The 18,834-nt window shown below is 36.8% G+C and overlaps 1 protein-coding gene across 4 annotated transcripts in view; it reads right to left on the reverse strand.

The window, feature by feature from the left end:
* The window catches only part of SNTG2 (syntrophin gamma 2), a 226,597-nt gene that overhangs the window by 132,900 nt on the left and 74,863 nt on the right, over nucleotides 1–18,834 (reverse strand). For 3 of the 4 annotated variants that reach the window (XR_005256365.1, XM_038132325.1, XM_038132324.1), the window contains exon 2: nucleotides 1,224–1,361. Coding sequence is in view for 2 of the 4 variants with exons in the window: in XM_038132324.1 (XP_037988252.1) it covers nucleotides 1,224–1,361 (138 nt within the window). In the remaining 2 variants the exon portion in view is untranslated. Of the gene's footprint in view, nucleotides 1–1,223; nucleotides 1,362–18,834 lie in introns of those variants that run through there. The other variant, XM_038132326.1, reaches the window with a different exon arrangement.

The following is an 18,834-nucleotide window of genomic DNA, read 5'->3' on the forward strand; positions in this document are numbered from 1 at the left end:
TTTCATGCTTCTCAGTGAAGCAGACAGTATATGCAAAGCTGATGAATGAGGCTTATACTTATCTTAGCAAACCAACCAGAAGTGGACATGCCTGTCACCAATCAACCTTTCAAAACATTTTAAAGAGCAAGTCATGTTCCACAGAATTCCATGGACAAGTACTTAATGTTTTGAATTGCTAAAAGCTATTTCAAGTTATTTTATGTGTGATACTAAACAATTTATATAAATATTTACTGCAGCACAAATGAAATATTGACATATTATAGAGGCAGATTGTCTAACATACATATACACACACAAATACTCATTATATGCTTTTTTGCGTCTAATTCTTAGCAGAGCATCACAAACCCACTTATGTCCCCAAGTGCCAGATTTAAAGTTTACAGGATGCAATATAGCAAGTAGACAGAAATACTCTCCCTTGGCCTACTCTGAGGAGGCTGCCATGAAGAAGAGCACTCTGAGAAACACCAGCAAAGTCCATTAAATCAATTTTACTCAGTTAAATTAAGTAGATGTATTCCAAATTCACCACTGTTTATACGAGGAAATGAAATACATTACTTAGGGATGTTGTAACTTACACACCCTTGCTGTACTGCTTATGCAAAATGTCACCAGTTTATCTAGTGACATTACCAAATGGTCACACAGAAGGTTCCTCTATAGCTTAGAGGCTCTTAGCCTGCACCACAGGCTTTGAAAATGCAGCATAACTGAATTTTGGTTAAAAAAGCACCACATACGTGCTGGCACTGATTAAGCTCCATCTGTGCCTGAAAGAGAATTACAGTGAAATAAGTGTCCATCAAGTGTTCTCTCAGTCAGCTCAATGCCCTTGAACAGACATCCTGTCTGATATACAAATGAAGAAAACTTTGGTGTATCAATTTACTCTTCAAATGCTTTCACTGGAAACACTTTTCCCTTTTCTCTTTTAATTTAATGGTCCAGCAATATTTGGTGGAAGAATGCTTTAATTTTGTTATTTATAGACATTTATTTTTTGCTTCTATTAAGATTATAAATGCCATAAGAAAGTATGTATAGCAGTTTTTATACTTAGGAATGTAGGTACGCAGAGAAGACCCAACAACTGATAATTTCTTGTATTTCCATTACCCAATAAAATCTCTTTCACTCCAATACAATAAGGTGTCCTCTGCAGAAGACATTAAAGTGCGCAGCCAAAAGCACAGAGATATAGAAGCACTTACATTTGCACTCTGATCACTTCCACTAACACAGACGACATCTTGTTTTTGAATTGTTAATACCTCTTTTGTAAGCTTCAGTCGGATGTCATAAGCATTTTCAGATACTTCATCATACAACAATGCAATACCAGTTTTAGTCTGCAAAAAAAGAAAGTCATACACAAAAATTTAAGAATAGGAACATTTCATAATGGTGAATGACAAACTCTATCCCATTCAATAAATAAAAAGAATACAAATGAGCATTATTTACAGAAAGCAGAAAACTGGTCTGCTTTTCAGTCTTCAAATGGATTAGACACAAAAAGCCTCTTTTGTACTGGAAAATACAGGATAAGTGGTCTTTGAAGTAGACATTACTATGCAAAGAGTAAAAAAAATATAAAATGTTCATTGTATTGTTACACAAAGGAGTGTTGCCAATTAATGATGTCCTGTTTGACTTTATTTATACAAAGACTTATGAAAATATATTAGAAACAGATAGATATGTATAAACATATATGAACACATTTTCCATTTTTGGCAAGAAGTGGGGAAGTGAAATATTGTTCTTGTCTTGAAGATGTTCATTCCACTCTGTCAGAAAAAGAACTGTAGCCCTTCATAAAAGTTGCCATTAAGATACAGAGTTCTATTACAGTAAAAAACCCTATGTTTTCACATTGTAAAAGATAATTAAACCTAGTTGTTACAGAGTTCATTTTGTTTAGGATAAGATGAACATACATTTAAGTTACATCATCACTGGACTAATAACTAGTAAACTCCATAGGATAGTCAACTATTTGGTATAAATAACATTTTCTCCATTAGTAGTAGAAAAGAAACTTTATTTTAATTCCTGGCTTATTCCCTTAAATTTCGCACTAACATTCAGTCTGATATTTCCTCTTCCAAATAAAAACTGTGGTATTAGGACTGCTTACAGCTATTTGTAAAAATATGCAGACAAATGAAATTTCAGATCTTTACATTCACTGCACAGAAGACAAAAACATCTTTTCTGAAATGAATGATCATATTTAAAAGTGCTATTTGTTTATTAATTTATAATGTGTATAACAGCATCATCACAGCACTGCAGTTTATGTAAGTGAAGAAAAATCATGCATGATTTAAGCTTTAGCTGCAGTATTTTTTTAAAAGAAGATTTAAAATCAAGTTTTTCATCTGTGTTTTCTTAAATAGTAGACTGTATAAAAATCAGAGTAATGGAATTTAAGAAGAAACATGTTCCATGTACTGAATAAAAGCTTGAGGGATTTAAAAATAAAATTAAACATGAAAAATTAGTTTCATAATATTTCCACTTCTATAAAATTAAGGAGAAAGGTCTGTGATGATTGTCAATAAAACCCTTCAGCCTTTAAAAGCAGGATCAGGTTAAGCTTAATGCACTTAAATTTCTTGTAGCTCTATGCTGCAACTGAGTGTCAAAACCTCCCTTACAGTAGAAATAGAAAAGGTAGTCTAGACAGCAATTAAATTTATTCTGAATTATATACACAGCAGTTGCTCAGGTGAATTGTTCATGTAGTTGGGCTATCCCTGGGCTCAAAGCAATTGTTCCCATGTAGGTCACTTCTGCTATTCAAGACACTGGGATATCCTAAGACATCTAAGCATGTAAAGCTGACACAGGCTTTTTAGGATATCCAGGTCCTTTTCTAGCTGAAAGCAAGACCAGATTTCTATGTTTATAATAAGATACAAACACTGGTCATGTCAGCAGACATCCATCCACATGCAGGCATCTTCAGCCTCTAATGGATGTCACAAAAGGTTCACAGTGTAGAAATCACAGAACAGCTTGGGCTGGGAGGGTCTTTAAGATCATCTACTTCCAAACCCTTGGAAGAACATCTTCCAATAAACTGGGTTGCTCTAAGCTCAAGGTCCAACCTGGCCTTGAGCACTTCCAGGAATGGGACATCCACAGCTTCTCTGAGCAACCTGTTCAAGTACCTCATTACCTTCACAGTGAAGAATTTCTTTCTAATATGTAACTTAAACCTATGCTCTTTCAGTTTAAAGCTATTCTGCCCTGTCCCATTACTACACACCCTTGTAAAGAGTCCACATCCTGCTTTCTTGAAGGTGCCTTTAGATACTGGCAGGCTGCTTTAAGGTCTTTCTGGAGCCTTCTCTTTCCCAGACTGAAAAACCCCAATTGTCTCAGCCTGTTTTTGTAAGAGAAACCCACATCTACGACAGCTGTTTAGAATCTGTCCAGACAGCAGTGAGCAACAGACACCTCTGAAGCATGATTCTATCTGATCTATCTAGAAGGGAACAAGTGAGTCATAGCTCTCTGAGTTATAAGGTAAATATAAATAACAAGTCAAATATAACTGTCTAATTGTGGGAAGACAAGTCTATTCAGTGTTTGCTGGGTATGTCTAAGGGAAAGAAAGTTCAGTCATGGTATAAAGCCTCAATCATTCTCACTTGTTTGGAATCCAACATTTCTTTATTTTACCAAGACTTTGAGTGTTTTCACATTTTTAGCATGTGTGAATGTCTTATCAATACATTTTTGTGAATGACAGCATATGAAAACTATGCACGTACCATCTGCCTAAAAGCCATGCTGCCAGCAGGAAGCATTTCCAAACAGTAAAACTACAGACTTGAAAACCCACTGTCCCTGATTTTTGCTGTTGTTCAGATGTTGAGCATCACTGCCCCATCTGGACTGGTGACCACCGTTACTTTTGCTGTGTGCCAGAGCATGCTTTACAAAAACACTGCAAGAACGGAGCTCTGAAGCATTCTTTATACAGCTTACACCCAGAACAATTCTCTTGCTAGAAATTGTTACATATGTTTAGAAGAATCCCAATGAAAAAAACTCTGAACTTTCATTTGTACCAGATGATCAGGTAAGAAATGAAATATGCAGACGGACTTGTTAAATAGATAAGCATTTGCCATCACACTATTTAAACTGAAGTCCCATTGAAGCTCATCTATTACTATTAAAATCCAACGCCTACGCTACACTTCATCTAACTGCTGATGTGATCCAAGATGACATGCAGCAATACCATACTTGCTTTCAGAATCAATAAGAGTAATTTGGATTTCCCTCAGCCTTTCACATCAGCTTTTTTTGGACCATTATAAATAGCTTTGAATCAAAGTTCAGCACATTCCCTTGTTCATTCTTTGTGTTAAAAGAGATAGCATACATAACTCTAGTGGGCAAATCCCAGTCCAGACAAAGGTTTTCTTCAAATAAGAAACTTTAAATGAGAACTTAGTCTTTGCATGTATATTTTGTATTTTAACTAGATACATTCATCTTGATTTCTCATTTAAAAACTGTCTATATAGTGGCCACTCTAGGTAACTGATATAAAAAACTGAGGACAGAAAAGTCAAAATAACCCTCCAAAATGATATAGTATTGTTAGAGCTCATATGTTTTGTAATAAAAAGCATGCAGAAAGTTCTTAGGGAGTTGCATCTCAATAGGATTTCAGTGTTTACATTGAGAGGTAGGGGAATACAAATTTAAATTCACTTGGGCAGAAGAAGAAATCCAATGCTGATTTTCATATCTCTTAGGTTTTTTGGCACTGGCCTCAGGAAGAGGTGTGTGTGGGTGTTCATGCGCATGTTCACCATGTGGTGGGAGGAAGAGAAAAGATCAGTAGTACAAGCATTGCAGTAGCTGTGACTTTTAAGAGAGCATAGACGTTGCTCTGTTTTTGAAAAAAGAAAGAGCACTCAAACCTACTTTCTCAAACCAGCTCAAAAACTGTCAATATCACAGAAAACTGTGACTCTGTCAATATCACAGAAACATGACTCTTTCAATGTGCCATATCTGCAGTTTAAAGCTCACAGCTGTAAATTATGTTTCAAGATAGGCATTTCTACAAGCTTCAGTCTTACTGGCAAAAAATACTTGTCTTCACTGCTGTTTTATTTTGAAATACCTTGCAAAAAAAATTCCTCTGCATTGAGTTACTTTTGTTGTCCAGCAGAAAACACCACTTGAGGATCCTTAATAAATACATCTATAGCTCAAGGGCACAGCAGTTCAATTTTATCTGCTAAAATTCATTAATAAATGACCTTTCTTTATTTGTAAATAAAATTATTTAAGCCCTATATTTGAATTTTTTTCCCATTGAAATGCCACATAATATTTCCAAACTAATATTTTTTCAGCAACATTTATACCTCATAGGTCTAAAAGTTTTCTAATCTAATTTCATTTTTTTAAATGAAATTAACTCTGTGGTATACTTGTAGTTGGAAAACTTGCTGAAGACACATAAGAAATGGAGTCATCGATTTTTATCCTACATCATTTAAGATTAGGAAGAAATAGAACTTCAGGCAGTCCCACATAATGCCCTGAGCACTAAATTACAGGAGGCTCAAATCTACTTCCTCTTTCACAACTGGTTTGATGTTTTCTACAGCACTTTTTCTATCATGATCAAAAGAGATAGATACTTTCTCAGAGAAATAAAAAATTTTAAGTATCCTTGACTAACATAAAAGATTTAAAATGGGAAAAATATAAAGGGAAAAAAAGTGCAAGGTGTTACACTATAGGAAAAATAGTCATCTGTATGGAAGAAGAAAAGCTCTTCTTCACCATTTCCTAAAGAATGGAAACAGGTATGTAGACTGAGGATTGGCAGTTCAATATGGGCATCAATATTTTGTTGTTGCAATAAAGACAAACACATGCTTTCTTCACATTCTTTTGTTTTTTTTTTCTCAATCTTACAAGACAGTACCTAAAAGTACAAGTAAAAGTAAAGAACTTTAGAGAAGGTTCCTTAAACACAGCTGAATGTGAGGGAACAAAATTTCATGCCCATGAAGTAATCCATCATCAGTGTTATATTTAATACATCTTAGTATATTGTTTCCTTTTAGACAGTAATATGTCAGTGTTGTTTTGTGGCAACACTACATGAAAGAGATAATGAGCTAAAAAGGGTCATGAAAGAGACAAAAACCTAAAAGTGGTCAGAAATCTGTAAAATAGGATGTGTAAGTAATTCAAGATAAATTCAGGTTATTTCGTTTCAAGACAGCATGTATGAGAACATAGCAACAGTTTTAAGCACTTCATAATCTATTACAAATAGAGCAATCAGGAAAGAAAATAATTCAGAAATCTCCTCCTTTGAACATATTCTGGTTATGAGGAAACAGAAGTCCTTGAACAGAGTGCTTGGATGAATTATGGACATCCATTGCTAATGGATTCTGAGAGAAAATGGAACAGACATCTGCCCAAATGGTACCAGTAATCCTCTCACAGGGCAAAATCCCAGAAAAGAAAATCTCCTTTAGATCTATTTCACGCTATGTGACTTCTTGCATAAAAATGAACTTCTGAATCCAGGAGAAAACCTGACTGGCTTTACCAGGACACCTGGTATGAATAACTTGCAACTGCCATAGGATGTGTGAAAAGTAACTATTGAGGCCTGAAGAAGTTTATCACCTAGGGGCCTTGATAATGGATGAGTGACATTTACAACAAACTTTGGAAATAATCATTATTTTCACAGCACTTAATCTGAAAGATGACTGTAACCTAAGAAGAAATGTGCCCATGTCTTTCATGATGAAAAGAAAATTCCAGGCTTAAGGAGCCTTGAGTAAGAACACAAATACACACTTTTTAATGGACCAACATGGGACAAATGGATAAGGCAGTAGATAAGTGAGAGCAGTAACATCTGCGGACCACAGAGAATCAATGATTCCATTACCACCACAAACACACAAAGAACCATTAATAAAGCTAAAAGCAGACAGACATCAACTATAACTTGCTGAAATCGGTCATACAGAGCTCCCTTACAGAGGATGTTTTCTCCTGTAATTACACATAGAGTTGTCCTCATTCTCAGCTTTAACATACTACAACTTTTACATCTAATGACACTGTTTCACAAATGCAGAGACAAAAATACTTAACCTCAGTACTCCTTCCTGTAAGAAATTTTGACTATAATCATAATGAAGCCATTAAACAGACTACTTGGAGGATAGGTTATGGTTCCCCAATACCATGAGAGTGAGGGGTTCTGCAAACGAGTCAGAAGAAGCATCTTGAAAAGTATTGTGGGGAAGAAACGGTATAGATTTGTCCCATATCTCAGAAGAGCAGTTCAGGACTCCTATATTAGGAGAGAAAACATCATTTTACCATCACATGTAGGAAGGGATCAGCTTCAAAGCAAGGAAATTCTGTGACCAGCCTGGCTGACAGCTTATAAGGATGGAGGATGTTCCCCACTGCTGGGCAACCAGCTTTACTGCTTGTTTGTCCTCATGAGGAAAGGCTTTTTATTGTGTCCCATTTCAAGTTCCGCTTATTATCTCCTGTCCATCCAGACACCATTACAAAGAGACTGGTTCCTTCTTCTTGATCTCCTCGTCGACATGGAAAGGCTCCATTTAGGTCCTGATGAAGCCGTCTCCAGGCTGAACAAGGCCAGCTCCCTCACAGGGAAAGTGTTTCCAGCCCCAGTCAGCTTGGTGACTCCGCAGTAAACTTTCTCTGTATTATCAATACCTTTTTTTGTACTGGGGGAATCTAAACGGTATACAGTATCCTGGATACAATATAACGAGCATTGGGGTGAGAGGGACAATCCCTTCCCTTAATCTCCATTGTGCTCCTCCTAATACAGCTCAGGATAATGTTCACTTCTCGGCTGCTGACCCAGGTACAACTCATTACCCATCTGGACTCCTTGAGATTCTTCATATGAGCTGCTCCCCAGACACTCAGGCCCCAGTCTGTATCACTGCCAGGGGCTCTTCGTTTTGAGGTGCAGGATGTGGCACTTGTGGATTTTATTAATTTAGTTCATTAATTTCTTGAATTTCTTGCCAGCCTGTTTGTTAGCCTGCCTAGGTGTCTGTCAATGGTATAGTGACTGCACCCTCCAGTTTGGTGTCATCAGCAAACCTGAAAACCAAGCCCTCTGTGCCTTCTTCCAGGTCACTGACAAAAACATTAAAGAAGATGGTACAGAGGACCCATCTGAAAAACACCCCTTGCCACAAGAATCCAGACAGAGAATACCCCATTAACCACTACCTCCAGTCTGAGCATCAAAACAGTTGTCCACCCACCCATCTAGATGGAGGCTATGGCAACGAAGTAGCAAACAAACATATTTATTTCCTTACACTAAAATAAATACTGCTTATACCAATAAAAATGTTCATAATAAAACTGATTCTCAGTTTTAAGACATGAATGCATTAAAAATGTTAATTTTAAAAAAATCAGGAAAAAAATCATCACGCTTATTGCCACTATCAGGTATCTTTCTGCTCTACAGTACTTCTGCCGACTTTCAGCAGTATCCAATTCCCATGTACAGAAGGATGCAGCAATGCCTTTGCATCCATTAAACCCAGCAATCCTGCCCACCCCGTCTCAGAGTCCAAAGGCCAGGACACACCTACAGTCATGGCAGGGGCCACAATTCTCCTTTCACACCCTCCACACGAAGCCTCTCACGTCCACCAGCAGCTGCTTCTGCATCCCTTCCAAAAGGAGAAGCCCTGCCGCTGGGAAACAGCACCAACGCCAGCAGCACTGCTGCAGATGATGAAACTTGTGGCTGCCTCAGTGGTCCAGCCTGCACACTACTGCTCATGTCTGAAGGGAAATATTTCAAAGTAGCTTGATGGGAAATACTTCAAATTAAGATAAAACCAAGTCTGAATTTCATTCCAGTTGGAAAGAAACTGCCAATGTTAATTTTTAACACTGGATTATTTTTAGTATCACAAAATCAGTAAAACCCCCCACCTTCTAAACTAGAATAATATACAATCAAACTGATCTAATAGCTACCCAACTTTTACAATGTACTGGGAACATAAACAGCTTCTTTCAGCTCCTATTCAAAATAAGCACACCCACAAGCCAAATGCACAGGAAATTACAGGAAAAATACCACAACTGCTTTATAGCCTCAGTAAGAAGCTAGTAAGAGTACTTATGTTTGTCATGCCATTTTTCAAGACTGATAATAGATCATGCATTTTTATTAGAGCTGTAACTCCATTTCAAATTTTTATAATGTTCACAATTGTTCTCAGTGAAGAAAACCACAAATTTCTGATAACTACTTTCAAAAAGGTGATTCACATTCACAACCAAGCCAGTGGAATATTATTTGATGGACACCATTGATTCTCATGTAAGTCAATTAAGACTAAAGATACTGAATCCAAATGTAAATTTTAAATGCACTCTTAGATAAGAAATAAAGATGGTCTAAACTAGATATTTAGGAAATATTTGAGTGAATTTTTCCCAAAAGCATTGATTATGCTTGAAATATACACCTTCAGTAATACTGTTTTGATGAAGATTTGTTTTATACATTTGCATTTATTAATAACAATATTGTGGATTGACATTTCAATATACAGTTTTAAAAGGTGTATTAGCATTACAAGTCTTTACAAGATTTTAACTGCAGCATGACAGAATCACTTTCAAACAACTCAGAACAATTTTTCCTAAATTTTCAAGGGCCATACTCAAAGTAACAGAAGTTTGAAAAGATGTTCTCAATATACAAAATATAAAAGTCTGTTTTGTTTCTTATATCACAACCTATTCAATAGTCAAAAATAGCCTTAGGGATACATATCTGCCAATAACATTAGCCTTGCAATAAAAGTGATTTACAGCTGACTCACAATCTTAATCAGTAAGCACTAATATCTTGTTTAATTACTGCAAGCTCAGTATATCGTGAGCTAATAAGACATGATTGATTGTTGTCATTCTCATGCACCTCTCAAAATAACAGACACAAATATTTGAATTCTGTATTGCACATTTGAAAAATGGACTTCCAGAATGTCATGTCAGAATAACAATTGCCTTCTTAAAACTCTAACAGGTGCTAATAGACACATCTAGTTAAATATGTTCTAATAGAAATTCTTACCCAGAAAATTGCCAAGGCTCAAACTATTAGAAAAATTGCCTAGTTTTATTTTGATTTAGATCTTATCTTTAGGTAAAAGAATTAAGAATATAAAGAATATAAAACCTCAGAATATAAAGATGCTCCTATGCTTACAGCAGTTTCCTACCTGCCAAACAAGAAAGCATAAATTTCACACTTCAAAATAAACCAGTTAGCAATAGCTGGAAAAAATTCACACCATTCCCTTTGGAGATTATTTAAGAAACAGATTATCAGAAAATTAATGTGATTATTTCTATTGCTGATACCATGAATCTTTCCCTGGTGGGGCTTCAGCTGATTAATAAATATTCCTGTTGTTATATCAAAAGGCAAACAAAACTGAGAGCACAATAAAAACATCTCACCCATTTTTTTAACCTACAATAGCCAAGACAGAGCACTATAAAGGCATCACTTTTTTTTTTTTTTTAATAGAATACCAGATTTTGATTCATCCTGCTCTTGCTATCCTTCCCCTTTTGACTGATACAGGTCCATCACATTCATTCATTTTCAAGCTTTTGCATAAAATTCTTAGGGTTTTTTGTTTTGGTTTGGTGGGTTTTTTTGTCCTGTTAAACTGTTCTGTTACTCTGACAAAACCAAGAAGAAAGCCATATCTAACTAATTAATTTCTGAATAAGGTGGAAAAGAAAACAAGTCCAACTAGGAAAAAAGTACTAAAGCTTTCTGCAGAAGACAAAGACAAAGCAAACAAACAAAACAACAACAAGAACAAAATAATAATACATAAACAATTTCAAGATCTTAAGAAGTTATCCTTCCGAAACTGGAAGTATATAAACAAAACAGCACAGAAACCTAGGAAAAACTGAAGGATTTTTGTAATGCCCAGTAGCTGAATAAAAACTGCAGGCAATTTAAGTGTTGAAAATTCAATTATATATTTGAATTCAGACTTCAGACAAAGATTTCTTAAGGTGGAGAATATGTATTCTAAACCCCTTTTCAAAAGAAAGAAAACATGTAATCAGAAATAGCAAGTGGAGATACAGATTTGGCTCTCAGTTAAAAAAATACATAGTCTGGGATGAATGAATATTTGTCCAGAATTCAAAGAAACTGCTATTTTTTAAAGCATATACACTCTAGTCTCATTAACATTGTGACAAACAAGAAGATCAGTAACAAGTAAAAAAAAAAAAAAAATCTGGAACTGATGCTAAGTCTCATTGTGGCAGCTGCATATAAAAGTTGTTTCATATCTTTCTCCATTTCAATAATTTACTGATCAACAACCAGTACATGCAACTGACTGGTACACTGGCCCCTAACCATTTGACTTAAGCCTGTGGGGTGCATTACACATTTGGATGCATGTATCACAGAACAAAAATAAAACTACTTGGAAAAGAAACTAGGTAGGAGACAATCAAACATTTCTGAGTAAAAAGGATTCAAAAGTAAGATGCTTGACAAAAGAGCTGGACATTTTAAGTGTTTTATAAAATGTTGCAAAAAATCTGTATTTCAGAGTGATTAATGTGCAGCAGAATTTAATTTTATTCATTATCATCTGTCCAGTGTCATCTGTCCCTTGATGCTGTTGGTCACAAAGCACTGGACTGCCACAGTATTTGACTGACACCACATGGATAGTCTCATTTCCACCGGCTGGGGGTAAAGCTGATCTGTATCACCCACTGCAGACCATGGCAAAGGTCGCTGAGCAACCTGTGATGGACTCGTAGGTCAGTAGAGGCCTGGGCAGAGCTTCTGCTGGGCCTGACAGCGTGGGGCAAGCGGGCACCTGAGGAGAGGAGCACCAGCTTCTCCAGCACATGTGCAACAGCAGTGAGTCAGGAAAAGAGAGCTCCTGCATAATCAGCAATCAATGCTCAGCAAGGTGGAGCATTAAACACAAGGCAGATGGCAAAGTGACACCAGAATTTTTAACCCAAGGATTCACGAAATCTGATGATAACCCTCCTGTCCCAGAAAGGTATTCACCAGGACAACACAAGCAAACTCCTATCCTGAGAAATGGCAGAAGAAAAGGATGAGACTGAGGGGATTTATTTTAAGTTCAGAACCTGGAACCAAAGAAGTAAAACAGAAACAGACAAAACCCCCCTGACAGTTAAAGGAAGAGAAAACAGAAATTTTAATTTTTCTTTTCCAGACAACATCCACAGCATCATGAAGTCATACCAGTATCATGGCAGAACTACTGTCAGTTTATCCCATTGGTATTTCACATTGAAAGACTGAAGAAAGTAACGTCCCTACGTGCATAGATATTTTGGTGATGAGACACTGAGAATACCAATTCTTTTATTGTGTATATTTGAAGCATACTTATGAAAGGCCTGTGTTCAGAAAAGGTGCATGATCTTAAATACACTATCAACAGTTTCACAGTTTTATGCAAGTATACAAGTCAAACTTGCAGGGTAAGAAACATGATTGTATTTTGTGTAGGAAAGCAGGAGTAGCAGTATGGACGTGTAATGACAGGAGAACAGTTCTTGAGATAACAAAACTTACTTAGGGAAGAGGAAGAGAAGATTTAAAATAAGAACAGAAAACAGTAAGAGAAATTAACAGTAATAAAGGGGAAAATATAAAAATGAAAGAAAATTAATATTAAAAAGTAATTTCTAGAAATTTTATGCTTAAGAAAAAGAGTAGCTGTCCACTGAAAAACCCATCTATCTTTTGCAGCAATGATCACCATAGGTTACTAATCCGTAAAAGGATCTGACATATTAGCTCTACTCAGAGTATTAAAAATATGTGTGAAAAATGTAAAAATAATTTACAAAAGCCGTGTACAATAAATGTGATATCCAGTATTTGAAAGTGCAGCTAAACAAGAAGCCATAAAACACAGGTGGTGGTAAACAGCATCCTGCCTGAGGTTTACCCCTGCTTCTCCCACTATCACACAGCCTTCCGGGATGACCATTAATGGAACTTTGCACTCTACTGCTTTCTTTTCTTGTTGTGCCAGCCCAAAGATGGATAAGCCAACTTAATCATCACTGATCATTGCTTACCTAATACCATTTTCACTGCCACACCTATACTTATATGTGTTTATGTGTTTTATATCCCTTTAAGATACTGCCATACTTTCTATTACCCCTTTTCTGCAAAATAGAAAACAAGAAAACTATGTGCTTTTCTATGGAAGTGCTAAGGGGATAAACAGTGAGAATATTACTGTTTCAGTCTTTCTGTGACATACTGGTTTCAGACTTCACTATTCCTACAGCTGAAAATTGACTGTGCTTTCTTTTTGTTTTTGTTTTTGTTTGGTTTTGGTTTTGTGGGGGTTTTTTTGTTTTTGTTTTTGTTTTTTTGTTTTGGTTTTTGGTTTTTTTTGCAACACCATAGCACATAAAGCATCACATATGAGGATTTTCTGTTTTGCAGATAAGGATTTTTTGATTAGAAGGTGGAGTACAGGGCACCTCCCCTGCTCCTGCTTAGGTTTTCTTCATTACATGAATGTCAAAGGCTTACTTTAGCCTTTGTTACCCTCCTTTGATTTCTGTACTACAGGGACACATTTTCTAAGTTCAGATGATTCTCACTGGTGTTCATGGGCCATTAAAAATCCTGGGAGTAATCTTAGATAATCTCTCTCTATTCCTTGTAGCTGAAACTCAGCTATTATTTTATTCATATGAAAGAAGAACAGCAGTCTAGCAAAAATGCTCAAAAAATCCTGGGGATTTAATTTTAGTCCCAATGAAGCTGAAGTCAATTGAAAATTCTCAGTCAAGTCAGGCTTTCATTGTAAAAATAATTAGTTTAAATTTTGTCACAAATGTTGACAGCTTTTCAAGTTGCAACATTCATAGCATAGTCATTACCATAACTATAAAAATTCATGTAGAAGGACATATTTCAGGATTCTGCAGTTTTCTTACATGAAATCCACCTAAACCATTTTGTCAACTGCTATCAAGGCCTCCCAAACTATGCTGGTTTTCACACTCATTTAAAATTCCTTCAAGTTTCTGAACAAGAAAAGGGTACATTAACAAATTATAAATATACATAAAATTGTTGTCTAGGGCAGCTAGGGCGAGGCAAGAGATGAGAATTTTGACTTCATGTTTCAGAAGGCTGATTTATTATATTATGATATACATTATATCAAAAATGCTATATTAAAACTATACTAAAAGAATAGAGAGAAAGGATTCATCAGAGGCGAGACAGGAATAGAAAGGAATGAATAACAAATGCTCGTGACTGACCAGAGAGTCTGACCCAGCTGTATCTTTAATTGGTTATTAAGTAGAAACACTTAATATGGACCAATCAACGAAGCACCTGTTGCATTCCACAGCAGCAGACACTCATTGTTTACATTTCTTTCCTGAGGTTCCTCAGCTTCTCAGGAGAAGAAAATCCTGGAAAAAGGATTTTCATAAAAATGTCGTGGTAACATAACATCATCATTTAGAAATTAATATTGCACTTTAAAAACTATCTAAGTAGTATAGTTTTAAATCCTACTATTTCCAAGACAATCTCAGAATAACAAGGGTCAAATTACCTACTAAATATTTCAGGTTAATACAATGAAAATATTCGTTAATAAAGAATGAACAAACAATCACACACAGATGAAGCTTTAGTAATTGTGTTTTTAAAAAAGACAGTCAAAACTGAACATAAAAATAAAAACCTAATCGGACAGTACAATAGTTGAACAACAGAATAGATTTCTATGGAGATGTTCAAAAAAAAATTATGAAAGAGAAACAAGGGGAAAAAAAAAGAAACCAACAAAAAGCCCACTCTCATTATACCATATAATCTACTTAAAGATATGCAAAAAACATTAGTAGCCCCCTTTATTGCTTGTTTTCCTGATTGTGCTAAGATTTGTTTCATTTTTTTAAGAATGATCAATTATTAAAACTAAAAGCAATGTGGATCTTTTTTTCTGAAATCTGGTTATTATTATAAGCATGGAAATGCTAAACATATTCTTTTTCTGCTCTCACAAAGTGTGGGGTTTTTTGTTTGTTTGAGACTGCACACTTAATAAAAACTTCTCAAACTTACAGGAAAATACTAGGACAGAAACATTGAAGGGGTAAAGATGGAAGGAGCTTCTGGAGATCATCTAATTCAAAGCCCTGTGCTAATCATAGAATCACAGACTAAGTTAAGGGGTTGGAATGGACCTTAAAAATCATCTAATCCCAACCCCTCCTTCCATGGGCAGGAACAAATCCCACTAGACCAGGATGCTCTGCTCAGTATCATGTGCAATCAGGTTTTGAGTATTTCCAATGATGGAAATATTGCACAAACCAATGTGGGACCTTTTCCAGTGTTTGACCACCCTCACTGTGAAAAATAAAAACTGTGTTGCATTTTTTGTTCGTTGGCTCTTTCAGTGGGCACTTCTGGGAACATTCTGGCTCAGTCTTCATTGTCACCTGCCAGCTGGGAATTTTTCCACATTGGTAAGACTGCTCTGAGCCTTCTCTTCTTTATCTCTACAGTCACAGCTCTCTTAACCTCTTGTCATATGTCAGATACTCCCTTGATCTATTTGGGCCTTTTCTGGACTTGCTCCAGCATGCCCATATCTCTCCTGCAATAGGAAGCGGAGGACCGAATGCGGGACTCCAGATACTATCTCACAATGCAGGGCTGAGCAGAGGGGCAGGATCACCTCCCTCCACCTGCTGGCAATGCTCTGGCTAATGCAGCTGAGAGAGCTGCTGCCTCTAGCCACAAGGCTGCATTGCCAGCTCAGTTCAATTTGGTGACCTTTTCTGTGAAGTTTCTATCCAACCTGTCAGCCTCTACTGTGTCTGGAGTTATTCCTTCCCAGGTGCAGGACTGTGCACTAACCTTTCTTGAACTTCCCCTCAACCTATTCTGGCCAGTGCCAGTCCTCCTGAAAGGCAGCACAGCCATCTGATAGTATCAGACAGTCCTCCCAGTTTTGTATCATCTGCAAACTTTCTGAGGGCTTTCTCTGTCCCAACATCCAAGTCATCAGATGGTGAACAGTACTGGATCCATTACTGATGTCCTCACTATGGCACTAGTGACCATAGTCAACTTGGACTTCATGACACAGGTCACAACTCTTTTGACTGTGGTTAGTTTTAAATTGCACCTTCCCATTCATCAAGTAAATACTCCATCAACTTGTCTATGAGGATATGATGGGAGCCAGTCAAAAAATTTGCTATATGCAAGATAAACATTCACTCTTAGACCCCCATCCACCAATCCAATGACTTCATTAGGGATGACTATGATGTCAGTCAGGTGAAATTTCCCCAGTATAAATCATTGCAGAGTACTTCCAAACACTTTCTTGTCTATCAAGTTTGGAAGTGGATTTCTGTTACCCCTCCAAGGATCTTGCCAAGGATCTCGCCAAGTGGCCCCACTCAGGACCTCCTCTAATAGGTCCCCATCTTTCTTGTCCTGGGGACCCCAGAGCTGGATGCAGCACTTTAGGTGGGGTCTCACCAGAGTGGAGCAGAGGGGCAGAATCCCCTCCCTTGTCCTCCTGGCTGTGCTGCTTTGGATGCAGCCCAGGGTGTGGTCGGCCCTCTGGGCTGCAATTGAACAGTGTTGGCTCATGTCCAGAGTTTCATCCTATCTCAGGTGCATCCTGTCTTCACAGGACCTCATCCTTCAGTCAAGTCAGCTTTTCTTAACATCAACTATGTATACTTCCGTCCACAAAGATAATGTAAAATCAAGTGTATGGTGCAGACAGAAAGCCTTAGCCCTTGCCCAAGTCCTTGTCATCATCCCACAAAAAGAATATAAAGACACAGCATAAATGCTGCATGAATATCTGAATTTTGCAAAGCAGTCTCATGAATTTATTTCAGTAGCTTAATTATAACATAACAGTGGCTTACTGGGGTGGGTCAGATGGGAGGTCAGATTGAGTGTGTGTCAACAAATGTATTTTAAACCATTTTAAGGGGATTAATTTAAAAACAAAATGAACATCATAAATTTTAAATAACACTAACCATAGTAAGGTCAGGTTTTACAGTCAAGTAGAAATTTTTCCATACTCATACATAGGCAAATTTGTAAAATCACTGTAATTATATCAGTTCTTATGGGGATACACATAATAGCTAGAATGAAGAGCTGTCACTGTCTTAAAAAATACAACAATTTGAATGTATTTGCATCAAATGGGAAAATAAGGCTACCTGTAAAAAAATAGGTGATCTAACAAAATAGGGGTCCTTTCAGTGACTCAAAACTTGCTCAAGATTAAACTCAGCAAACCACTTTGGTACATACCCAGGATTTAACAAGAGCACTACTGAAATACAGTTCTACTCCTGAAATGAACAGCTTAGCACAGGCCACCAGTGCCCAGCTGCGTGTGCCACACATGGGGACCTCCACCTCGCTCTGCCTGCAGGATCTCAAGGGGGACCATGACAAGTCCCAGCAGACTGTGGGAAGTGGCAGGGGCACATGCAGAGCAGGAGCAACCACATCTCCAGCCAGGGATGGAAATGTGGAGTGTGTCAATAGGGATTGTTTAGAAGTTTGTTGGTCATACCAGTGGAAGGATAAGGAAAGACAAAAAAAGCAAATCTTAGGAGCAAACTGTACTTATGGAAAAACAAGCTTTATGCTAGAGAATATACCCTCTAAAAATACATGAGTGAATTAATTTGCTGTAAAATACTTCCAAGTGTTCAGAGGCCCTGTTCTGTAATTTTGCACCCCACTTGATGGACTGTTCACAAAGCTAAGGTCTAACAGGAAGAACAAATGAATAAAAAAGGGGAAGGATGCTGAAAGGAACATCAGTGACAAAATGCAAATAAATGGCAGATCACCAGCCTAACAAGCACAGATGTGATAGGTCAAGGGACCAAAAGAACTAGAAAAGAACAGCATAAGCAAGAGACTACGATTAAAGCCTATCTTAATAAAGTAGCCATTAAAGATAGAAAAAATAAAAAACCTGAAAGATAGGAAAGTCATTAGAAATCAGCAAAAATCAGACTTTATAAATCGCAAAAATCTGAGAAAAAAAACAGAATGAAGACAGGCTTTAAAAATTATGACAGTTGCCATCAGATAGCAATAGAGCACAGCTCACGACACCTCAGGCCACTGATGTTAATTAACAAGTCATGGAATAGCAGGAAAATTCAAAATGATTATTGAAAGCACACTGTTGCCCTATTTGCATAAGCAAATAGAACATCCTAGGTAACTACAAACAGATTAGCAGCTATTTTATACAAGTAAAATAATCATCATTCTCTGATATTAACACACTGGAAACAAAGTCACCAAAGTTAAAGGAAAACCAACTTCCCAAAAAGACTTTTATTTCTTGGAGAAATTCACAAGTCAGTTTGATAAAATGAGTGAATAATGGAATTTATTTATTCTGTAGATGTTGATAAATCTGAAAAATCTGAAGTGACCTGGTGAATTAAGTGGTTCCATGAGCAGCAAAACTAATCTTGCTTGGTTTTACGAAGATTTCCATCCAATATCCTCATAAAAAACCTTTTTTTGTGTTCCCAGTTTACCATGTTCTCCCTTTCTAAGTGTGTCCCAGCATTCCTTGGATTCCACTCCTTCCACAGGACTGGGCAAGCACG

Source organism: Motacilla alba, chromosome 3 (assembly GCF_015832195.1).
Source record: "Motacilla alba alba isolate MOTALB_02 chromosome 3, Motacilla_alba_V1.0_pri, whole genome shotgun sequence".
Taxonomy (NCBI): Eukaryota; Metazoa; Chordata; class Aves; order Passeriformes; family Motacillidae; genus Motacilla; species Motacilla alba.